Source organism: Oncorhynchus mykiss, chromosome 15, assembly GCF_013265735.2.
Source record: "Oncorhynchus mykiss isolate Arlee chromosome 15, USDA_OmykA_1.1, whole genome shotgun sequence".
NCBI lineage: Eukaryota > Metazoa > Chordata > Actinopteri > Salmoniformes > Salmonidae > Oncorhynchus > Oncorhynchus mykiss.
The window spans coordinates 13,696,001-13,716,501 of record NC_048579.1 but is presented as its reverse complement, the minus strand read 5'-3'; the positions used below and the strand labels follow the sequence as shown (position 1 = coordinate 13,716,501).

Below are 20,501 nucleotides of genomic sequence, written 5' to 3'. Positions count from 1 at the left end.
CCGTCAAGTCAAAGGCACTCCTTCAATATAAAGTTGTTTTTGACGAGAATGAAAACGTGTCAGTTTGTCACTTTAACGAGGTTGGAGTAATACGAAGTTCAACTACTTAAAACATTGGCTCGAATCTATGTTGCGCCTTTAGATTTTGAGAAAATTAACAACTAAGGAAGAATTTTTTACTTCTCTCATTGATTTCTCGAACCCCAAACCCCAACCTGATCCTGTTTGGTCTGTTTCGCAAGCGTTCCCGGAAGTCTCGCGAATGCTGCGCTTCTGGGTTTAGAAACTCTGTGAAGAAAGTGTCTAGGCTGCCGGAAAACCACACGAAGAAGAATTTTATTCTCGCGAGATGTGAGAAACAGCGCCCCTCTGTTTGATTGACTGCGGGGAGGAAACGGGAGGGGAGAATAACCTCCGCGCCTGGCGATAGCAGCAGGCTATACAAACACACAACTGTTACAATCTTACTCCAATAATACACATGAGTGTTATTCTTCTTCGAACGCTAACATAACGTCGTCGCACCGATTGCTTTTTTGCTCATACTCAATCGGAGAGGAGGGAAAAAACAGAGGACTAGTTCCAAAAAGAGGAAAAGCGGCCTATTTTTGTTCTTGATATCCTGGTGCCGCCGGTGCAAGCTCGCACGGCCGGCGTAAATATACTCCGGTGCTCTGACGGGCGCTTATTTTACTTCTTCAACAAAGATTTCCATACTCTCTTTCCATTCTCCACTACCTCTTCCAGTTTACCCCCTCTTGTTAGTTATCCTGTGGTAACTGGCTTTAACTCCGTGCGCTAGCGGGTGCCAAGGCGGCCTGTTTTGTTTTGCAGCGTATCCGCCATGAACCGCGGACAACAACAGAATCTGAGCGTGCTGCTTGCTGACTATCACTGCCTACGTGCCACGAATATGCAGGCCAGAAGTCGAGGAGCCAACTTTAGCTAAAAATCTGAGGAAGATGCGAATAAGGAAGGAATGCGGGAGAACAAACGAATAAGATTTCACTATTAACGTTAGCAAAGCAGCTCTGTTTGAATTTGGTACGAAGGTGCCTAACAGTGTATAATTGGAGGCCGGAGTTGGAGAAAGAGCGCCACCACACCAGTGACTGTATTGTTGTTGAATTATATAACTCGACCAGCGAGTGCTGCTCGCTCCACGGATTGTGTGGAAGACAAGTGCACGGGCTTTGATTAATTCATTTGCTCGAGATTTATTTTTGTATGTATGCACTTAATGGGATTAACCGTTTTATTTTTATGCCATGATGATCATTTGGGCATATTTCGTGCCGTGGAAAAGAGGAAAACGCTAAAGATGAATTGGTTGTGATTATGAATACAGTAATGTTCTACCCATGCTACCACGAACAGACTTCATACCTGTGTGTTTAACTGATTTGCAGCTAACTTACATTCTAGCTGTATCACACATTTACCTATTTGGTGCATAGACGATCTTACCAGCACTATTTTGGCGATAAAGCTACGCTAGGTTAGCACCATTAGTATTTAGCTAGCTACATCACCCATCTATGCCCTCCCATCCTCCTTTAGGCAATAATATAACGGACGAGAAGGGAGTTGTGGGCCTCTTCTCCATTTAAACGTGAGCCACAGGACTTTCCCCGGAGGACCTGTGCGTGTGTGTTTGCGCGTTAGTTTTTTTTCTCGGACTGGATGTTTCCGTCCCTTGGCTGTTGAGATGAACCCGGTGAATGCCACCACTCTGTACGTGTCCGCGTGTCGTTCGGTGCTGCAGTGCGACCCTCGCGACCCCCGGGCCCTGGCGGAGCTCTACAAGCAGCTGCCCTTCTTTCGCCAGTCGCTGTCCTGCCTCGTATGTGGTAAGTGCATCGGTAGTATTAATTTAAGGGGGTCGGTTCCCCTGTATATATCCATATAGCTACTATACCTAACTGGCCTAGCTGTATCCCCGCCATGGAACGCCAGGCATTGTGACACACCCCCATTCCCATTGGATGTCGGGGAAACTAGTTACCCGACGGCGTGGATGTCTACTTTAACTAACTAGGCTAGCTACTGCACGTCTCCCTGCGATCCATTTCAATGTATTCCATAGCTTCACACTGATCCATTCTTAAACTGGCTGATTTGACCGAATTGCTTGAATAAAATCAAACTAGTAGCTAGCTACTGCACGGGTTAGCTACATCCCCATTCTTCATAGCTAGGTAGCTAACCTCATCCAGCTGCTCCACCCCATGTGTAACTAAATCACTGTCGGACAGGTACATGTATTTGAACAGCCAGAACAGAAGCGAGTGTTTGTCAGATGTTTATTTATTCATTCAACGTCCTTTGTTCTGCCCTCGTGACTCTGTCAGTGGGGGGGCATGTTTGTGTTGTGAGACGGTGCGTGCGCAGTCTTTAAAAATGCATTTCGAGCCGAGCCCCTTCCTGAACAGGAAGGAAGCCGAGCAGCCGCACTAGCTCAGTCAAGAATACTACTGGTGTTTTTGTCCTTTTTTTGTGTGGGGTGGGAGTGATGATTATACACGAGGTTCATTCAATGGGGTGACGTTTTTACTCGCTGTTTATTATCTATGCATAGTCACCTAACGTTACCTACATGTACAAATTACCTCGACTAACCTCTACCCCGCACATTGACTCGGTACCGGTCCGGTACCCCCTGTATATAGCCTCCACATTGACTCTGTACCGGTTCCCCCTGTATATAGCCTCCACATTGACTCTGTACTGGTACCCCCTGTATATAGCCTCCACATTGACTCAGTACCGGTACCCCTGTATATAGCCTCCACATTGACTCTGTACCGGTACCCCCTGTATATAGCCTCCACATTGACTCTGTACCGGTACCCCCTGTATATAGCCTCCACATTGACTCTGTACCGGTTCCCCCTGTATATAGCCTCCACATTGACTCGGTACCGGTACCCCCTGTATATAGTCTCCACATTGACTCTGTACCGGTTCCCCCTGTATATAGCCTCCACATTGACTCGGTACCGGTACCCCCTGTATATAGTCTCCGCATTGACTCGGTACCGGTACCCCTGTATATAGTCTCCACATTGACTCTGTACCGGTTCCCCCTGTATATAGCCTCCACATTGACTCGGTACCGGTACCCCCTGTATATAGCCTCCACATTGACTCGGTACCGGTACCCCCTGTATATAGTCTCCACATTGACTCGGTACCGGTACCCCTGTATATAGTCTCCACATTGACTCGGTACCGGTACCCCTGTATATAGTCTCCACATTGACTCGGTACCGGTACCCCCTGTATATAGTCTCCACATTGACTCAGTACCGGTACCCCTGTATATAGCCTCCACATTGACTCTGTACCGGTACCCCTGTATATAGCCTCCACATTGACTCGGTACCGGTACCCCTGTATATAGTCTCCACATTGACTCTGTACCGGTTCCCCCTGTATATAGCCTCCACATTGACTCTGTACCGGTACCCCCTGTATATAGTCTCCACATTGACTCGGTACCGGTACCCCCTGTATATAGTCTCCACATTGACTCGGTACCGGTACCCCTGTATATAGCCTCCACATTGACTCTGTACCGGTACCCCCTGTATATAGTCTCCACATTGACTCGGTACCGGTACCCCCTGTATATAGTCTCCACATTGACTCGGTACCGGTACCCCCTGTATATAGTCTCCACATTGACTCAGTACCGGTACACTGCCTACCGGGGAACAGTGGGTTAACTCCCTTGTTCATGGGTAGAAGGACCGATTTTTACCTTGTCAGCTCTGGGATTCGATCCAGCAACCTTTCGGTTACTGGCCCACTAAACATGACTGAAGTCGGAGCTGCAGCCGCTGGGTAGAGGACGCATCCAACATGGCCTATATCTAAGGCGTTTTTGTTTTTCTAAATGGAACTCCCTCCATCTGCAGCGTGAGCCCCCTCTCTCAGCTGCCATCCCTAACGACCACTGTTGCTAAGGAAGCTGCTCTCAAAGCACAGCGGTCATCAAGCCTTGCAGAGGCAATCAGTGTTGAGCCGCCTCTTTGAATATTACGGCTTTATAAACGGTTGAAGTATGCATTTAACAGAATATGAACCCTCTTCACTTTCTACCTGGACCATGTTATACTATATATATGACAAAGGGGTTTATTCAAAACCAATGTCGTTGACTTAATTGACATGCTGTTGCTTTGGTGTTGTGCTCACTTCATTACAGTTGAATATTCAGAGCGGAAGAGCAATTGAATGAATCACTTTCATATATAGCCCACCACCTCAGTACTCATTATCATCAGTCCACTGCTAAGCTACATATCATCAACTCGTTATTAATGATGATTATGGCTCCTGTTTATGGTTTGTTGTGTTATGTTGTATGGACAATTGTAATGCTGCCGTTGGAGTGATTTATATCTCAACTGTTCTCACCCAGTTGAATAAAGGATAAATAAATGTTTGTCTTAGCATAAATGACTGAAGATGATTCTCTTCTCCAGGTAACCTGCTGCAGGACCCCATAGCGCCCACTAACTCCCAGTGCCAGCACTATGTGTGTCGGGGCTGTAAGGGCCAGAGGATGCTGCTCAAGCCGTCCTGTTCCTGGTGTAAAGACTACTCCCGCTTCCAGGAGAACAGGCAGCTCTCCTTATTGGTCCACTGCTACAGGAAGCTCTGCCTCTACATCGCCCAATCACCTCTCGCCCCGCACATTGCTAGCGCAGCCAGTGATTCGCCCGACCTCCTCGCCATTCTTAACGAGGGCCTGTCATTGGCCGAAAGCGAGCAGGAAGGGGAGGACACTATGGATTTGGCGAGCCAGTCTCCGCCGACAGCCCCTTCAATTTCTGACCTCAGACCTACTGAGGCTCTGCCTGCAGAGGAGAGCCAGGAGGAGGGGCTTATCCCTGTGGGTGGGGTTAACGGGCTTCACGACTGTAACGGCCTGGCCAATCAGGACTTGCCACCACCTATTACCTTAGCTACAGGTGGAGGTGTCCTGAAGCAGGAGAGCTTGGGGGAGGAGCTACCTGTATGTGTTGACGTGGTAGGTAGTGGGGAGGTGGGACTTTGTAACATTAGCACATTTGGGGAGGAGCTTAATAAACATGGCGGAGGTCTGTTGTTGAGCGTGGAGGAGGTTCTTAGGACCTTGGAGCCAGAACCCAACCCTGAACTGCCTGACCAGCCAGACAATCCCTCTGTACCCCCCCACAACGGATCTTACTGCCCTCCTACCCCTGACTCCCCTCGCCTCACCCCCTCCCTCCCCCCAGAGAACATCCCTAGACTTCCCCTGCCTCCCCCCCAGCCCACCCCTGCCCTTCCCCGCCTTCCCCCTCACTGCCACCGCAAGCGTTCACGCTCTGAGAGTGACAGTGAGAAGGTGCAGCCCCTCCCCATCGCCACCATCCTCAGAGGCCCACCCCTGGGCGCCACCAACCCCCTTCACCTCCCAACCGCCACTGTCAAACGGGAGCCCAAACTCCCTTCCGCCGTCACCCCGCCTCACCTGGCGCCCGTGCCGAATGGAGGGCCTCCCAAGGTGGGTAAGACAATGCTGGTGTCATCCAAGGGCCTGAAGAAGAGTCTGGAGCACCACGGGGGCCCTAAGAAGGCCTACACCAAGGCCAGGCAGGGTGTCCCCAAGCCCCGCGCCCAGCCCCGTGACCGCCTGCCCCCCCACGGCCATGCTCACCCTCTCTCTCACCCACCCAGCCCCTCCAAGCCCCTGTACAAGAAGCCGGTGGAGAAGAAGGGCTGTAAGTGTGGGAGAGCCACTCAGAACCCCTCTGTTCTCACCTGCAGGGGGCAGCGCTGCCCCTGCTACTCCAACCGCAAGGTGAGTTACTATAGATTTACTATGGTCTGAAATCCGTGTTCCCCTATCTGTTGTTCACTGATTGTAAATAATATGAATATTCCTCCAAGGCATGTCTGGACTGTATCTGCCGCGGCTGCCAGAACTCCTACATGGCGAACGGGGAGAAGAAGCTGGAGGCGTTTGCGGTTCCAGAGAAGGCTCTAGAACAGACGCGGCTCACGCTCGGCATCAACCTCACCTCCATCACAGCTGCAGCCCTGCGTAGCCCGGCAACCAGCAACACCCCACACGGCAACCAGCTCATCACCACGGCAACAGGAGCGACGGGGGTGTCCTTCCTGTCCGGGGTGGGGGCAGGACATGAGGACAGGGGGTATGATGATTCGCTGGACATGAGGTTTGACTGTTGAGGACCTGCCCTCCCTGGACATTATTGACCAATGGGCTGTGCAGATGGACCTGGAGGGGCGGGGTTGAGAATAAGGCAGCTACTGTGACAGGCGGTAGAGGGAGTGTTACTCAGAAACACATATACACTCTCCATACAGCGCCTGGAACGTGCTTTTGGTCTTACGTACTGATGAGATGGATGGAAGAGGGATATCGTTACTGTATGTTCAGAGATTTTTATTTTGTGAGGGTTAGAAGTTTTGTTTTGTACTATCGGTGATGTGTAGGGCATGACGTGTTGGCCTGCGATGGGCTCGTTGTGCTGTGTGTCAGAGGGGGGTGGTACCGTAGATAGTGCACTTATTTTGGCCAGGGCCTCGGTACACTAGATGGGGGTAGGGTGCCATTTGACAGGCCCTAGGCCTGTTGATAGGACTCAGCCACAGACCGACATCAGTAGACTGACTGTAATTTATGAACTTTTGTTTTTGTACACAGAACTTATTAAATTCCATTTAAGAGGATGTTTTATGATATATTTTATAAGTTACATTAACAAACATTTGCAGTATTTATTGGATGTCACCTAACCTAGTGGGCCACACCCACTCCAACTGTCAGCCTATCAAATCCGGTGTGGGCGGTTCTGTCTAAATGATGTCCCTGTCCTATTAGTGCTAGCTGTCGTTTTGTTTCCCTCGGGCATTAAAAACCTGTAATATACATGGAACATATTTCCACAAAAAAGATAATCAAAACCCAAGTTGTGTTGTTTCTTTTTGACACTTACACCGAAGCAAAATTAGAGTATTTAAAGTCCAATAAAATAATCACAATTCACATTACACAAATTACCATGCACAATGCATACCTCCACCCTCCTTTGTCCTGTGGAGTCAGGTCACCTGCAGTCTTTGGTATGACCACTAGTAGTCAGTAACATGTACCCACCAGCAGGTGGCGTGAGATGCTTGATATAATGTCACATAAGACGCCTTGACCCAAGTCTGTTTTGTTGTGATAGATTGGTACTGAATGCTTACTGCTATACATGACCACAAGCAATGGTAGCCTGTATTAGTTTATTTGGTGTCTTTATTGTGGACATTTACAGACATGTTTTCTACATGAACATGAGAGCAGTTGGACTCGAGCACAAGTGATGAACATCAACAACCTATTTAGTGTGTGTCTCCATGGTCACTTCCACGGCCACACAAATAATATCTGGATCTACAGGAGTCATGAACGAACGGTAAAATGATTCAACCCCCCCCCCCCCCAGTGAGGCGGGTTAACTGGTAACCCTGTCCAGACCTCTCCGCTTGTCTAACTATGGATATATACATCTGTCGGGAGAATCGGTAAATCTTTTAGTAAAGTGAATATTACCCATGTCCTAACACTGGTTCCCATAGTGACAGTGGGTCTGGGCTACAGTACAGTAGGCCTCCTGGGTCATGGCCTGAAACATCTATACTGTGAAACAAAGTGGAAAAAGTGCTGTATTGAATGTGTGGTCGCAGGCGGTGTTACTCAGGTGAGAGCTTGGGGTTGTGTTAAAAATATGACAGGCTACAATCAAACAACATTCAATGTCCATACAGTTATAACACAGAACCACAACACCCCACGTTCAGATTTACATTAAAATCATCCGAGTTCAGACAAACAGGAGAAGGAGACTCATCCTTTTAGGACGGATGAAAAGAGTACTACGACTTATTCACAATCATCCCCTCACTTTTCATTGGTTGATTATTGGTCATTTGTCCAATGAAGTTCTAAAGATGTTGAACCCCTACCTCACGCCACTCAGCTGCTTTTCATCCAATCAATACAGACCTGCTGGCCTTGGACACAGCTCATTGGATGAGCCATGAGCGAAGGCTGGATCCTAGGCACCTGGGTGTGGTTGGATAACCACACAAGCTCCGCTCACATGTCCAGCAGGGTCGCAGAGCTTAAAGCTTTGTACAACACACACACACACAGCTCTCAAATTATTTGTCTGTCAGTACACACACATGGCTCCCAAACAGTGTGTATCCCAGGTTCCAGCCCTCTGAGTCACCATAGAGACGAACCCCTGACCTCTAGCTGACCAGGAAAGCCCCGAAGAAGCTGCTCCTCTCATCCATGTCGATGGCGGAGGCATTGCTAACGGTGACGAGGAGGTGATCTCCGGCAGCCAATGGGAACAGCCCCCCCTGGTGGGCGGAGTGCAGAGAAAACTGGGAGTCCCGGGACCAGCAGGAGGTCCTGCTTGTCTTCATCAGCAGGATGGGTACCGGGTAGGAGGACACCTGGTGGAGGAGACAGCACCATCACTACAACTACCTTCCATAAACTCTCACGATATCATATACAGTTGAAGTCTGAAGTTTACATACACTTAGATTGGAGTCATTAAAACTCGTTTTTCAACCACTCCACAAATTTCTTGTTAACAAACTATAGCTTTGGCAAGTCGGTTAGGACATCTACTTTGTGCATGACACAAGTCATTTTTCCAACAATTGTATCACAATTCCAGTGGGTCAGAAGTTTACATGCACTAAGTCGATTGTGCCTTTAAACAGCTTGGAAAATTCCAGAAAATTATGAAATGGCTTTAGAAGCTTCTGATAGGATAATTGACGTCATTTGGAGGTGTACCTCTGGATGTATTTCAAGGCCTACCTTCAAACTCAGTGCCTCTTTGCTTGACATCATGAGAAAATCAAAAGAAATCAGCCAAGAACGCCTGAAGGTACCACATTCATCTATACAAACAATAGTACGCAAGTATAAACACCATGGAACCACACAGCCGTCATACCGCTCAGGAAGGAGACTCATTCTGTCTCCTAGAGATGAACGTACTTTGGTGCAAAAAGTGCAAATCAGTCCCAGAACAACAGCAAAGGACCTTGTGAAGATGCTGGAGGAAACAGGTACAAAAGTATCTATATCCACAGTAAAACAAGTCCTATATCGACATAACCTGAAAGGCCGCTCAGCAAGGAAGAAACCACTGCTCCAAAACCGCCACAAAAAAGCCAAACTACGGTTTGCAACTGCACATGGGGACAAAGATTGTAATTTTTAGAGAAATTTCCTCTGGTCTGATGAAACTAAAATATAACTTTTTGGCCATAATGAGCATCGTTATGTTTCGAGGAAAAATGGGGATGGTTGCAAGCCGAAGAACACTATCCCAACTGTGAAGCACAGGGGTGGCAGCATCATGTTGTGGGGGTGCTTTTCTGCAGGAGGGACTGGTGCACTTCACAAAATAGGTGGCATCATGAGGGAGGAAAATTATGTGGATATATTGAAGCAACATCTGAAGACATCAGTCAGGAAGTTAAAGCTTGGTCGCAAATGGGTCTTCCAAATGGACAATAACCCCAAGCATACTTCCAAAGTTGTGGCAAAATGGCTTAAGGACAACAAAGCCAAGGTATTGGAGTGGCCATCACAAAAACCCTGAACTCAATCCTATAGAGCATTTGTGGGCAGAACTGAAAAAGCGTGTGCGAGCAAGGAGGCCTACAAACCTGACTCAGTTACATCAGCTCTGTCAGGAGGAATGGGACAAAATTCACCCAACTTATTGTGGGAAGCTTGTGGAAGGCTACCCGAAATGTTTGACCCAAGTTAAACAATTTAAAGGCAATGTTACCCAATACTAATTGAGTGTATGTAAACTTCTGACCCACTAGGAATGTGATGAAAGAAATAAAAGCTGAAATAAATCATTCTGTCTACTATTATTCTGACATTTCAGATTCATAAAATAAAGTGGTGATCCTAACTGACCTAAGACAGAGAATTTTTACTTGGATTAAATGTCAGGAATTGTGAAAAACTGAGTTTAAATGTATTTGGCTAAGGTGTATGTAAACTTCCGACTTCAACTGTAGCTATCCAAAATGTTAAAAACAAACATTCTTATAGGACAAATGTTGAACACGACCGTGGCACCGGGAACTCACTTTCTTATAGACATACTGCAGCATGGGTCTCCCCCTCTGCTCCCTGTCCTCTTCCTCCCCCTCCTCTCCCTCGGGGTGGGTGTGTCTGAAGTAGGTTTGGGCATAGATATAATAGAGTCCTGGGCGAGGCACCACCAGCTCCCCGTCAACCAATCGGACTTCCTGAAGGAATGCCAGCCCATTATGCCCCTCCCACCAAGAGATCTTCTGCCCCTGCACACGCCGCCCCGGGGAACCTGTGGCCAGACAGGAAGGAGAAAGGCAATAGTAGGCAGGATCAAGGGTCAGGAGTTGGACAGAGCTAGGTCTTAAGACAGAATACAATAGAATTGGTTGAGAATAGAACAGTCTACGGAAAGTGAGTATACGGAACATTAGGGACGTCTCCCTAATATTGTGTGTTGCGCAATATGAGGAAGATATTGTGCAACACCCTTTTGCCCTCAGAACAGCCTCAAATCGTCGGGGCATGGACTCTACAAGGTGTCGAAAGTGTTCTACAGGGATGCTGGCCCATGTTGACTCCAATGCTCCAATATCAAGTTGGCTGGATGTCCTTTGGGTGGTGGACCATTCTTGATACACAAGGGAAACTGTTGATGGTGAAAAACCCAGCAGTGTTGCAGTTCTTGACACAAACCGGTGCGCCTGGCACCTACTACCCTACCCCGTTCAAAGACATTTAAATCTTTTGTCTTGCCCATTCATCCTCTGATTGGCACACACACAATCCATGTTTCATGGCTTAAAAAAATAATTTAACCTGTCTCCTCCCCTTCATCTACACTGATTGAAGTAGATTTAACAAATGAATCATAGCTTTCACCTGGATTCACCTGGGCATGGAAAGAGTAGATGCTCTTAACGTTTTGTCCACTAAGTGTAAATGGCCTCAATCCCCTCAATAGATATTATTGAAAGTGTGTTATAAGATGCCCTAAATGGCAAAACAATAAAGTACTGTATGTCTACAGACTAGGCCTGGGCTATAAATGGAACACTTCACACCGAGCTGTCAGTCTGTTCAGGGCTGGTGCATTCTACCAGATCTACCACTGGGTTAAAAGCTCACATGAGACACATACTGCTTGCTGTCTGTATTACTAATTACTGTAGTGATATGTAATCACTTTGAAGCTCTCCTCTCCCCTCTCTCTGAAGTGTACACATGCACACCTGAAGAACATAGCACACACACACACATATACACACACGCACACCTGAAGAACACAGCACACACAGGTGAGACACATGGCCCCAGAGTCTAACCTGCATTCATCAAACTCTTAACACCAGGCTTCACAGGGTTATACACACACACACACAAACACACACACACAGTGTCTCTGACGTAGTTGCAGAGTGTGAAAGGTGAACATTGAAATAGGTCTCACCTCCTCCCTCCCTCTCTGCTTTGGGAGCCAAGCTGCCAGTGACGTGGGCAGCGACTTTGGGGCGAGAAGGAGCCTGGTCCTCCATCACCAGTGAGGGCAACACCCTGGACACCTCATCTGACAGAGAGCGAGCTAGAACATCAACTAGTTGTCCTAGTCAAACATCAGTCAGGGATAACAACATAGAACTTGTAAAATGGACATTCCCATTAAAGGTTACTTGTATGTAGTGGTTTACTAGCGTCCTGTCCATAGCTGGAAGTTGTACATCAAGCCTCCTCACGCTACAGAAACTGGAGGTAGGCTCCTCACTCCTGCCCTCTGAACAAGGCTTGCTTACTTATTACTATGTTAGCTTTACTAATGCAAATCCCAGTCCGACAGGGAACAGGGTGCCGTTTTGCCCTAGTTCTTTGCCCTAGTTCTATAGGTCAGACAGGTCATTATCTCACCTCTAACTGCTGAGGAGATCTCCCTCTGATATCGCTGAGACAAAGACTGAAGAGAGAGAGAGAGAGAGAGAGAGAGACACAGACAGACAGACAGACAGACAGACAGACAGACAGACAGACAGACAGACAGACAGACAGACAGACAGAGAGACAGAGAGACAGACAGACAGACAGACAGACACAGACAGACAGACCAGAGAGACAGAGAGACAGACAGACAGACGAGACAGACGAGACAGACGAGACAGACAGACAGACAGACAGACAGACAGAGAGACAGACCAGACAGACAGACAGACAGACAGACGAGACAGAGAAAGAAGAGAAATACCATTTATTTAACATATTTCAAATAAAAGCCAAAACCTTCTAGAACAAAGTGTGTGTGAGTGTGTCTCTGGCCAGGTGAGTACATTCCAGTGCTGATTAAACCACAGTGTATCCCATCCCAGACTGCACTACAAAGACCCCATTGTATGTCTGAAACTCTTCTGAGGCGAGTGAAGTTGTTGATCTTTGGTCAGTTTTGCGTTTCCCCCCTAATGGTTAAGGTTAGGATTAAGGGTGAGTAATCTTATCCTAGATCTGTGGATAATGGTAAATGATATATGGAGCCCCTCCGTCCAATCAGAAGACCTGGGACCCCTGCGAGGCGGATATCTACTCGATGAGGATGTGTGTTACCTTCTCTATCAGGGTGTGTGTTACCTTCTCTATGAGGATGTGTGTTACCTTCTCTATGAGGATGTGTGTTACCTTCTCTATGAGGATGTGTGTTACCTTCTCTATGAGGATGTGTGTTACCTTCTCTATGAGGATGTGTGTTACCTTCTCTATGAGGGTGTGTGTTACCTTCTCTATGAGGGTGTGTGTTACCTTCTCTATGAGGGTGTGTGTTACCTTCTCTATGAGGATGTGTGTTACCTTCTCTATGAGGATGTGTGTTACCTTCTCTATGAGGGTGTGTAGTTGCTGTGTGACCTGCCAGCAGGGGTCTCCTCTCCCCTCGGTGGAGGAGTGTACGTGTCCCCCTCTGAGGTCGGCCCGTGTCAGACACGACACACTGCTCCTTGCAAACATCTCCTTCATCTGAACAACACACACAATTAAATACTACACACCTCCTTCCACTGAACAACACAGAGTGTAGGCTAACGTTGTTAGGGATTCTTGGGGGACCAGAGTTGAGAACACTGCATCATAAACAGTTGTTTACTTCACTTCCTCAAGTTACACTGTAATCAAAGGAATATTGCCATGTTCAAATGGAGTGTCTGTCTGTACACGTCTTCATAACATCTCTCTGTCGCTGTTCTTTAGGTTTCAGTTTCCTGTTGTATACAGGTTGGTAATGATTAACAGCCATAACCACTGATCCCACTCACTCACTCACTCACACAGACAGACAGACAGAAATAGAAGAGAGGAGGAGTATAGGGAAGCGGAGAGAGGAGGAGTATAGGGAAGCGGAGAGAGGAGGAGTATAGGGAAGCAGAGAGAGGGGGAGTATAGGGAAGCAGAGAGAGGGGGAGTATAGGGAAGCGGAGAGAGGAGGAGTATAGGGAAGCAGAGAGAGGGGGAGTATAGGGAAGCGGAGAGAGGAGGAGTATAGGGAAGCAGAGATAGGGGGAGTATAGGGAAGCGGAGAGAGGAGGAGTATAGGGAAGCGGAGAGAGGAGGAGTATAGGGAAGCAGAGAGAGGGGGAGTATAGGGAAGCAGAGAGAGGGGGAGTATAGGGAAGCAGAGAGAGGGGGAGTATAGGGAAGCAGAGAGAGGGGGGGAGTATAGGGAAGCGGAGAGAGGAGGAGTATAGGGAAGCAGAGATAGGGGGAGTATAGGGAAGCAGAGATAGGGGGAGTATAGGGAAGCAGAGAGAGGGGGAGTATAGGGAAGCAGAGAGAGGGGGGGAGTATAGGGAAGCAGAGAGAGGGGGGGAGTATAGGGAAGCAGAGAGAGGGGGGGAGTATAGGGAAGCAGAGAGAGGGGGGGAGTATAGGGAAGCAGAGATAGGGGGAGTACAGGGAAGCAGAGAGAGGGGGAGTACAGGGAAGCAGAGAGAGGGGGAGTATAGGGAAGCAGAGAGAGGGGGAGTATAGGGAAGCAAAGAGAGGAGGAGTATAGGGAAGCAGAGAGAGGGGGAGTATAGGGAAGCAGAGAGAGGGGGAGTATAGGGAAGCAGAGAGAGGGTGGGAGTATAGGGAAGCGGAGAGAGGAGGAGTATAGGGAAGCAGAGATAGGGGGAGTATAGGGAAGCAGAGATAGGGGTGTATAGGGAAGCAGAGAGAGGGGGAGTATAGGGAAGCAGAGAGAGGGTGGGAGTATAGGGAAGCGGAGAGAGGAGGAGTATAGGGAAGCAGAGATAGGGGGAGTATAGGGAAGCAGAGATAGGGGGTGTATAGGGAAGGAGAGAGAGGGGGAGTATAGGGAAGCAGAGAGAGGGGGGGAGTATAGGGAAGCAGAGAGGGGGGGAGTATAGGGAAGCAGAGAGAGGGGGGGAGTATAGGGAAGCAAAGAGAGGAGGGGAGTATAGGGAAGCAGAGAGAGGGGGAGTATAGGGAAGCAGAGAGAGGGGGAGTATAGGGAAGCAGAGAGAGGGGGGGAGTATAGGGAAGCAGAGATAGGGGGAGTATAGGGAAGCAGAGAGAGGGGGAGTATAGGGAAGCAGAGAGGGGGGGAGTATAGGGAAGCAGAGATAGGGGGAGTATAGGGAAGCAGAGAGAGGGGGAGTATAGGGAAGCAGAGAGAGGGGGGGAGTATAGGGAAGCAGAGATAGGGGGAGTATTGGGAAGCAGAGAGAGGGGGAGTATAGGGAAGCAGAGAGGGGGAGTATAGGGAAGCAGAGAGAGGGGGGGTATAGGGAAGCGGAGAGAGGGGGAGTATAGGGAAACAGGGAGAGGGAGAGTATAGGGAAGCAGAGAGAGGGAGAGTATAGGGAAGCAGAGAGGGGGGGGGGGAGTATAGGGAAGCAGAGAGAGGGGGGGAGTATAGGGAAGCAGGGAGAGGAGGAGTATAGGGAAGCAGCGAGAGGGGGAGTATAGGGAAGCGGAGAGGGGGTGAGTATAGGGAAGCGGAGAGGGGGGGAGTATAGGGAAGCAGAGAGAGGGGGGAGTATAGGGAAGCAGAGAGAGGGGGAGTATAGGGAAGCAGAGAGAGGGGGAGTATAGGGAAGCGGAGAGGGGGGAGTATAGGGAAGCAGAGAGAGGGGGTGAGTATAGGGAAGCAGAGAGAGGGGGAGTATAGGGAAGCAGAGAGAGGGGGAATATAGGGAAGCAGAGAGAGGGAGTATAGGGAAGTGGAGAGAGGGGGAGTATATGGAAGCAGAGAGAGGGGGGGAGTATAGGGAAGCAGAGAGAGGGGGAGTATAGGGAAGCGGAGAGGGGGGGAGTATAGGGAAGCGGAGAGGGGGGGAGTATAGGGAAGCAGAGAGAGGGAGTATAGGGAAGCAGAGAGAGGGGGTGAGTATAGGGAAGCAGAGAGAGGGGGAGTATAGGGAAGCAGAGAGAGGGGGAGTATAGGGAAGCAGAGAGAGGGGGAATATAGGGAAGCAGAGAGAGGGAGTATAGGGAAGTGGAGAGAGGGGGAGTATAGGGAAGCAGAGAGAGGGGGGGAGTATAGGGAAGCGGAGAGGGGGGGAGTATAGGGAAGCAGAGAGAGGGAGTATAGGGAAGCAGAGAGAGGGGGAGTATAGGGAAGCAGAGAGAGGGAGTATAGGGAAGCGGAGAGGGGGGGAGTATAGGGAAGCAGAGAGAGGGAGTATAGGGAAGCAGAGAGAGGGGGAGTATAGGGAAGCAGAGAGAGGGGGAGTATAGGGAAGCCGAGAGGGGGGGAGTATAGGGAAGCAGAGAGAGGGAGTATAGGGAAGTGGAGAGAGGGAGAGTCAGCATTGTTGCTCAATCATTATGGAAATAATCCAGGTTACACAGCTGCATGAGAGAACACAAAGAGCCTAACAAAAGTCAAACATTTACAATTTCAACACCACTTGGACAATGCACTAAGAATACACTTAATGTTCCCTGCTAAAACAAGGTTAAACAATAAGAAAACAATACAATTTGATAATTGGCATATCAACAACGTTTTCTTGCAGTCAATCTTTTGCTCTCCGGGATCCGTGGGATGTCCTAACTAATGTTACCCCATTGAAGTTTAACTTTAAAATGTTTATATTTAGAGTAAGTTGAGGTGTAATGTAGGGGTTAGGGTTTAGGCTAGGGACATCCCAAGGATTCCAGACAGCACTAACCTTCTGCAGTTCTCTGCATAGAACTTCCTTATTCCCAGGGCACATCACATCACTACAATACAAAACACTCCTTATTTTACAGAATGCACTGAGCGTTCGCTGCACACGTAGGCAATGTTTATTACAATCAACAAACAAGTCAGGGAAATAATTTGCAGAGCAACAAGTTTTCATGCAAAAGCTTTATTGGAACAGAACTACTTTCTCCGACTGTGTGCGATTTGGCACAGCACAGCACAACATCGCATAATCACAAGGTAAACAACCCGTATCAAGCCTGGATCAAATTAATTTTAAATACTTTCAACATACGTCATTTAGTTTGCCCGAAACAATGGAGCCAATGGAATAGTCACAAAAGTGCAATATCCAAGCTCCATCAAGCGACCTTGTATGGTAAGTGTATTTTTGCTACCCCTATTTTTCACCCGGTTCTTACCGTGTTGAGGACATTAGTGAAGTATAGCACGGTGACAGTAACGGCCACGGTCTGCACCAGAATCGCAGCGAGCAGCAGAACCCCGAGAAATGAGACGCCGCTTGAGCCTCCCGCCATACCGAACACCGCCTCACGCCCTTCTCTGTTCCGCTCCGGTTCCAGAACAAAAACGGAGTAGAGGGTAGCTAACTTCTGTTCCCCCTCCCTCCAGCAAAGAGTGAGAGGCAGAGGGAGGAGAGGGGAAGTCATTGTCAGGACAGCATGCATAGCCACGGTGAAAAAAAAGTATTGGAGGAACTTTCGGTTCTGGCTAAAAAATAAACCAAACCTGAAATGCAATTATTATTACGCTAGGAAGTCCGTTTTCTACATAGATATAGGCAACATATCTATGTTCGGCCTACCAACATCTGCACTTCTTTCTTTGTAGGCATAGACGTATCAATACGTGTCAATAAGTTACGTTTTTATTATTCCATTGTTCTATTCTAAAAGAGAAACAGGATTTTTGTGTCTGGTTAATAAATGGACCTTGTTTCTCAGTTCTGTATCTTAAACATCTGGCCTCAATATGTGCTCGGGCGTTTTTTTTGTTGGTCGGGGCCCCCATTTTTAGGAACTCCGTTGGGGTCTCAACTTACTGTTGAGAGTTAAAATAGTAGAATGCACAATGTGCAATTTCGACATTTGGTAGCGCATCAGCAGTTTTTTCTTGTTATGTCAGTCACTCAGTTATCCCATGTCAGATTTCTTCTTTAGATTGCTAGGTAAGCTAGTCTAGCTATAAACCTTGTAGTAGGCCTAATCAGCACTAATTGACCAACCGGGCACGCAGGGAATGTGCCCTGGGGCCCTGACCTCCAGGGGGGCCTTATTGATTTAGTTAGTCACTCTCACTCAGATATCATATGAACATGGAATAAGTCATGGCAAAATGTGAATAGCAGGAAATTAGCTATAAAACTGCTGCAGTTTCTCTCACCCCAAAATGAGTAGGATTGCATGAAATTATAGAAAAAAGCTAGAGGCACTGGTGTGTGTGTGTGTCTGAGTCTGTCTCATCCAGGGGGCTTGGGGAGGTCTGGGTCTGTCTCATCCAGGGGGCTTGGGGAGGTCTGGGTCTGTCTCATCCAGGGGGCTTGGGGAGGTGTGGGTCTGTCTCATCCAGGGGGCTTGGGGAGGTCTGGGTCTGTCGCATCCAGGGGGACATGGGGAGGTGTGGGTCTGTCTCATCCAGGGGGACTTGGGGAGGTCTGGGTCTGTCTCATTCAGGGGGCTTGGGGGGGTCTGGGTCTGTCTCATCCAGGGGGACTTGGGGAGGTCTGGGTCTGTCTCATCCAGGGGGACTTGGGGAGGTCTGAGTCATAGCGTCATCATCACTATTATATGGGGCCCTCGAGTGGCGTAGTGGAGTCTCATAGGGCGGTGCACAATTGGCCCAGCATCGTCCGGGTTAGGGTTTGGCCCGGGGGAGGCCGTCATTGTCAATAATAATTTGTTCTTAACTGACTTGCCTAGTTAATCATTTTAAAAATTGCTATCCCTGCTGAGAGTGGCTAGTCTCAGTTTATCTATGATGTTACGTACACACACATACCACACACAATGTCCACCCCAAAATCACTTTTTTAAAGGAACTTGACTACTTGCTCTCTTCCCCTCTCTCCCACTTCACTCCCCCCTCTCTTCCCCTCTCTCTCTTCCCTTCCCACACCCCCTCTCTGCCTCTGTTCCTCTGCCTTTCTTCCCTTCCCATCTCTTCCCCTCTCTCTCTTCCCCTCTCTCTCTTCCCCTCTCGCTCTTCCCCTCCCATCTCTTCCCTTCCCATCTCTTCCCCTCCTTCTCTCCCCCTTCCTCTCTCCCCTCCTATCTCTTCCTCTCCCTCTCTTCACCTCCCCTCTCTTCCTCTCCCTCTCTTCCCTTCCCATCTCTCCCCCTGCCTCTCTCCACCTGCCTCTCTTCCCCTGCCTCTCTTCCCCTCCCCCTCTACCCGTCCCCTCTCTCAAACCTCTCATACTCCACCTCTTTCTTACCTCAGTCCTCTCTCCATCCATCCTACCTCTCTCCATCCATCCTACCTCTCTCCATCCATTCTACCCCTCTCCATCCATCCTACCCCTCTCCATCCATTCTGCCTCTCTCCATCCATCCTACTTCTCTCCATCCATCCTACCTCTCTCCATCCATCCTACCCCTCTCCATCCATTCTGCCTCTCTTCATCCATCCTACCCCTCTCCATCCATCCTACCCCTCTCCATCCATCCTACCCCTCTCCGTCCATCCTACCTCTCTCCATCCATCCTACCTCTCTCCATCCTACCTCTCTCCATCCATCCTACCTCTCTCCATCTATTCTATCTCTCTCCATCTATTCTACCTCCATCCATCCATCCTCTCTCTCTCTCCCCCTTCCCCCTCTCTCCCTCTACACCTTGGTGTTGACATGACCTCCTCACAATTCAGCCAATCAAATGGCTCTATAACACACACACACACACACACACACTGACCATGACCATGGCAGTTTATCTGGCACATGCACACCCCAGGGGGGTGGGACGAGGGAGACAATATAATGGGCCAATTGAACGATTGGGAAAGCAGAGAACTGACCAATGGCCGAAGAGAAAATTTGGGGTTTTCCAGAGTTCTGTTTTTGGCATCGTTTATTGTCGCTGACGCCAGGAAAAGCCCCAACTGAGACACAATGTGCTCCTAAAGATGATCTACAGACTGTGTGTGTGTGTGTGTGTGTGTGTGTGTGTGCACAGTAAAAACCTATACTGAACAAAAATATAAACGCAACATACAACCATTTCTAAGATTTTGCTGGGTTAACAGTTCATGTAAGAAAATCTGTCAATTGAAATGAATTCATTAGTCCCTAATTTATGGATTTCACATGACTGGGCAGGGGCGCAGCCATGGGTGGGTCTGGGAGGGCATAGGCTCAACCACTTGGCAGCCAGGTTCAGCCAATCAAAATTTGTTTTTCTCCACAAAATGGCTTTATTACAGACAGGAACGCTCCTCAACCACCCCCCCCCCCCCCCCCCTTCTCTAGAACGACATTGGAGGCAGCTTATGTTAGTGAATTGAACATAAAATTATCTGACAACAGCTCTGGTGGATCTTCCTGCAGTCAGCATGCCAATTGCACACTCCCTCAAAACTTGAGACATCTGTGCCATTGTGTTGTGTGACAAAACTGCCTTTTATTGTCCACAGCACAAGGTGCACCTATGTAATGATCATGCTGTTTAGTTAGCTTCTTGATATGCCACACCTGTCAGGTGAATGGATTATCTTATTTTATCTAAACAAATATGTCCACAACATTTGAGAGAAATTAGCTTTTTGTGTGTTTGGAACATTTCTGAGATCTTTTTTATTTCAGCTCATGAAAATGTACATGTTGTGTTTAGATTTTGCCAGTGTAGTTGTTTCATCTGATTATTATAAAGTAACTGGTACCACAGCTTTTTGTTGTTGTTTACTCTTCGTTCCAAGTATTGAATGAACATATGATCAAAAACATCATTTAAAATTGACTGAATTCTTCTAAAGATTTGGGACAATTTTTTTTTTGTTCAGTTAACGTTTGGACCGAAAAGTTGAGTAAACAAAACAATAATGTAATATAACAATAATAACAATAATACAACTAGATTTGTGTTACCGTGTGTGTGTTACTGTGTGTGTGTGTGTGTGTGTGTGTGTGTGTGTGTGTGTGTGTGTTAACTAGCACTATTGTAATAGGAGCTGCTAACTCAATGCCTCATT

General features: G+C 48.2%; 2 protein-coding genes across 2 annotated transcripts; one reads left to right on the top strand and one right to left on the bottom strand.

Annotated features, from left to right (window-relative positions):
• The first annotated feature begins 365 nt into the window (after positions 1–365).
• Positions 366–6,729, top strand: msl2b (MSL complex subunit 2b). Its single transcript, XM_036943757.1, has 3 exons — positions 366–1,850; positions 4,491–5,833; positions 5,923–6,729. The coding sequence occupies exons 1-3, from the start codon at positions 1,709–1,711 to the stop codon at positions 6,223–6,225; spliced, it is 1,788 nt and encodes a 595-aa protein (XP_036799652.1). The 5' UTR covers positions 366–1,708; the 3' UTR covers positions 6,226–6,729.
• Positions 6,730–7,051: 322 nt separating this feature from the next.
• On the bottom strand, positions 7,052–17,225 carry LOC110489618 (tumor necrosis factor ligand superfamily member 10). Its single transcript, XM_036943758.1, has 6 exons — positions 16,718–17,225; positions 12,980–13,120; positions 12,032–12,077; positions 11,580–11,696; positions 10,186–10,421; positions 7,052–8,511 (listed from the first exon to the last, which is right to left on the bottom strand). Exons 1-6 carry the CDS (start codon positions 16,982–16,984, stop codon positions 8,302–8,304), a joined length of 1,017 nt encoding a protein of 338 aa, XP_036799653.1. The 5' UTR covers positions 16,985–17,225; the 3' UTR covers positions 7,052–8,301.
• Positions 17,226–20,501: the final 3,276 nt, after the last annotated feature.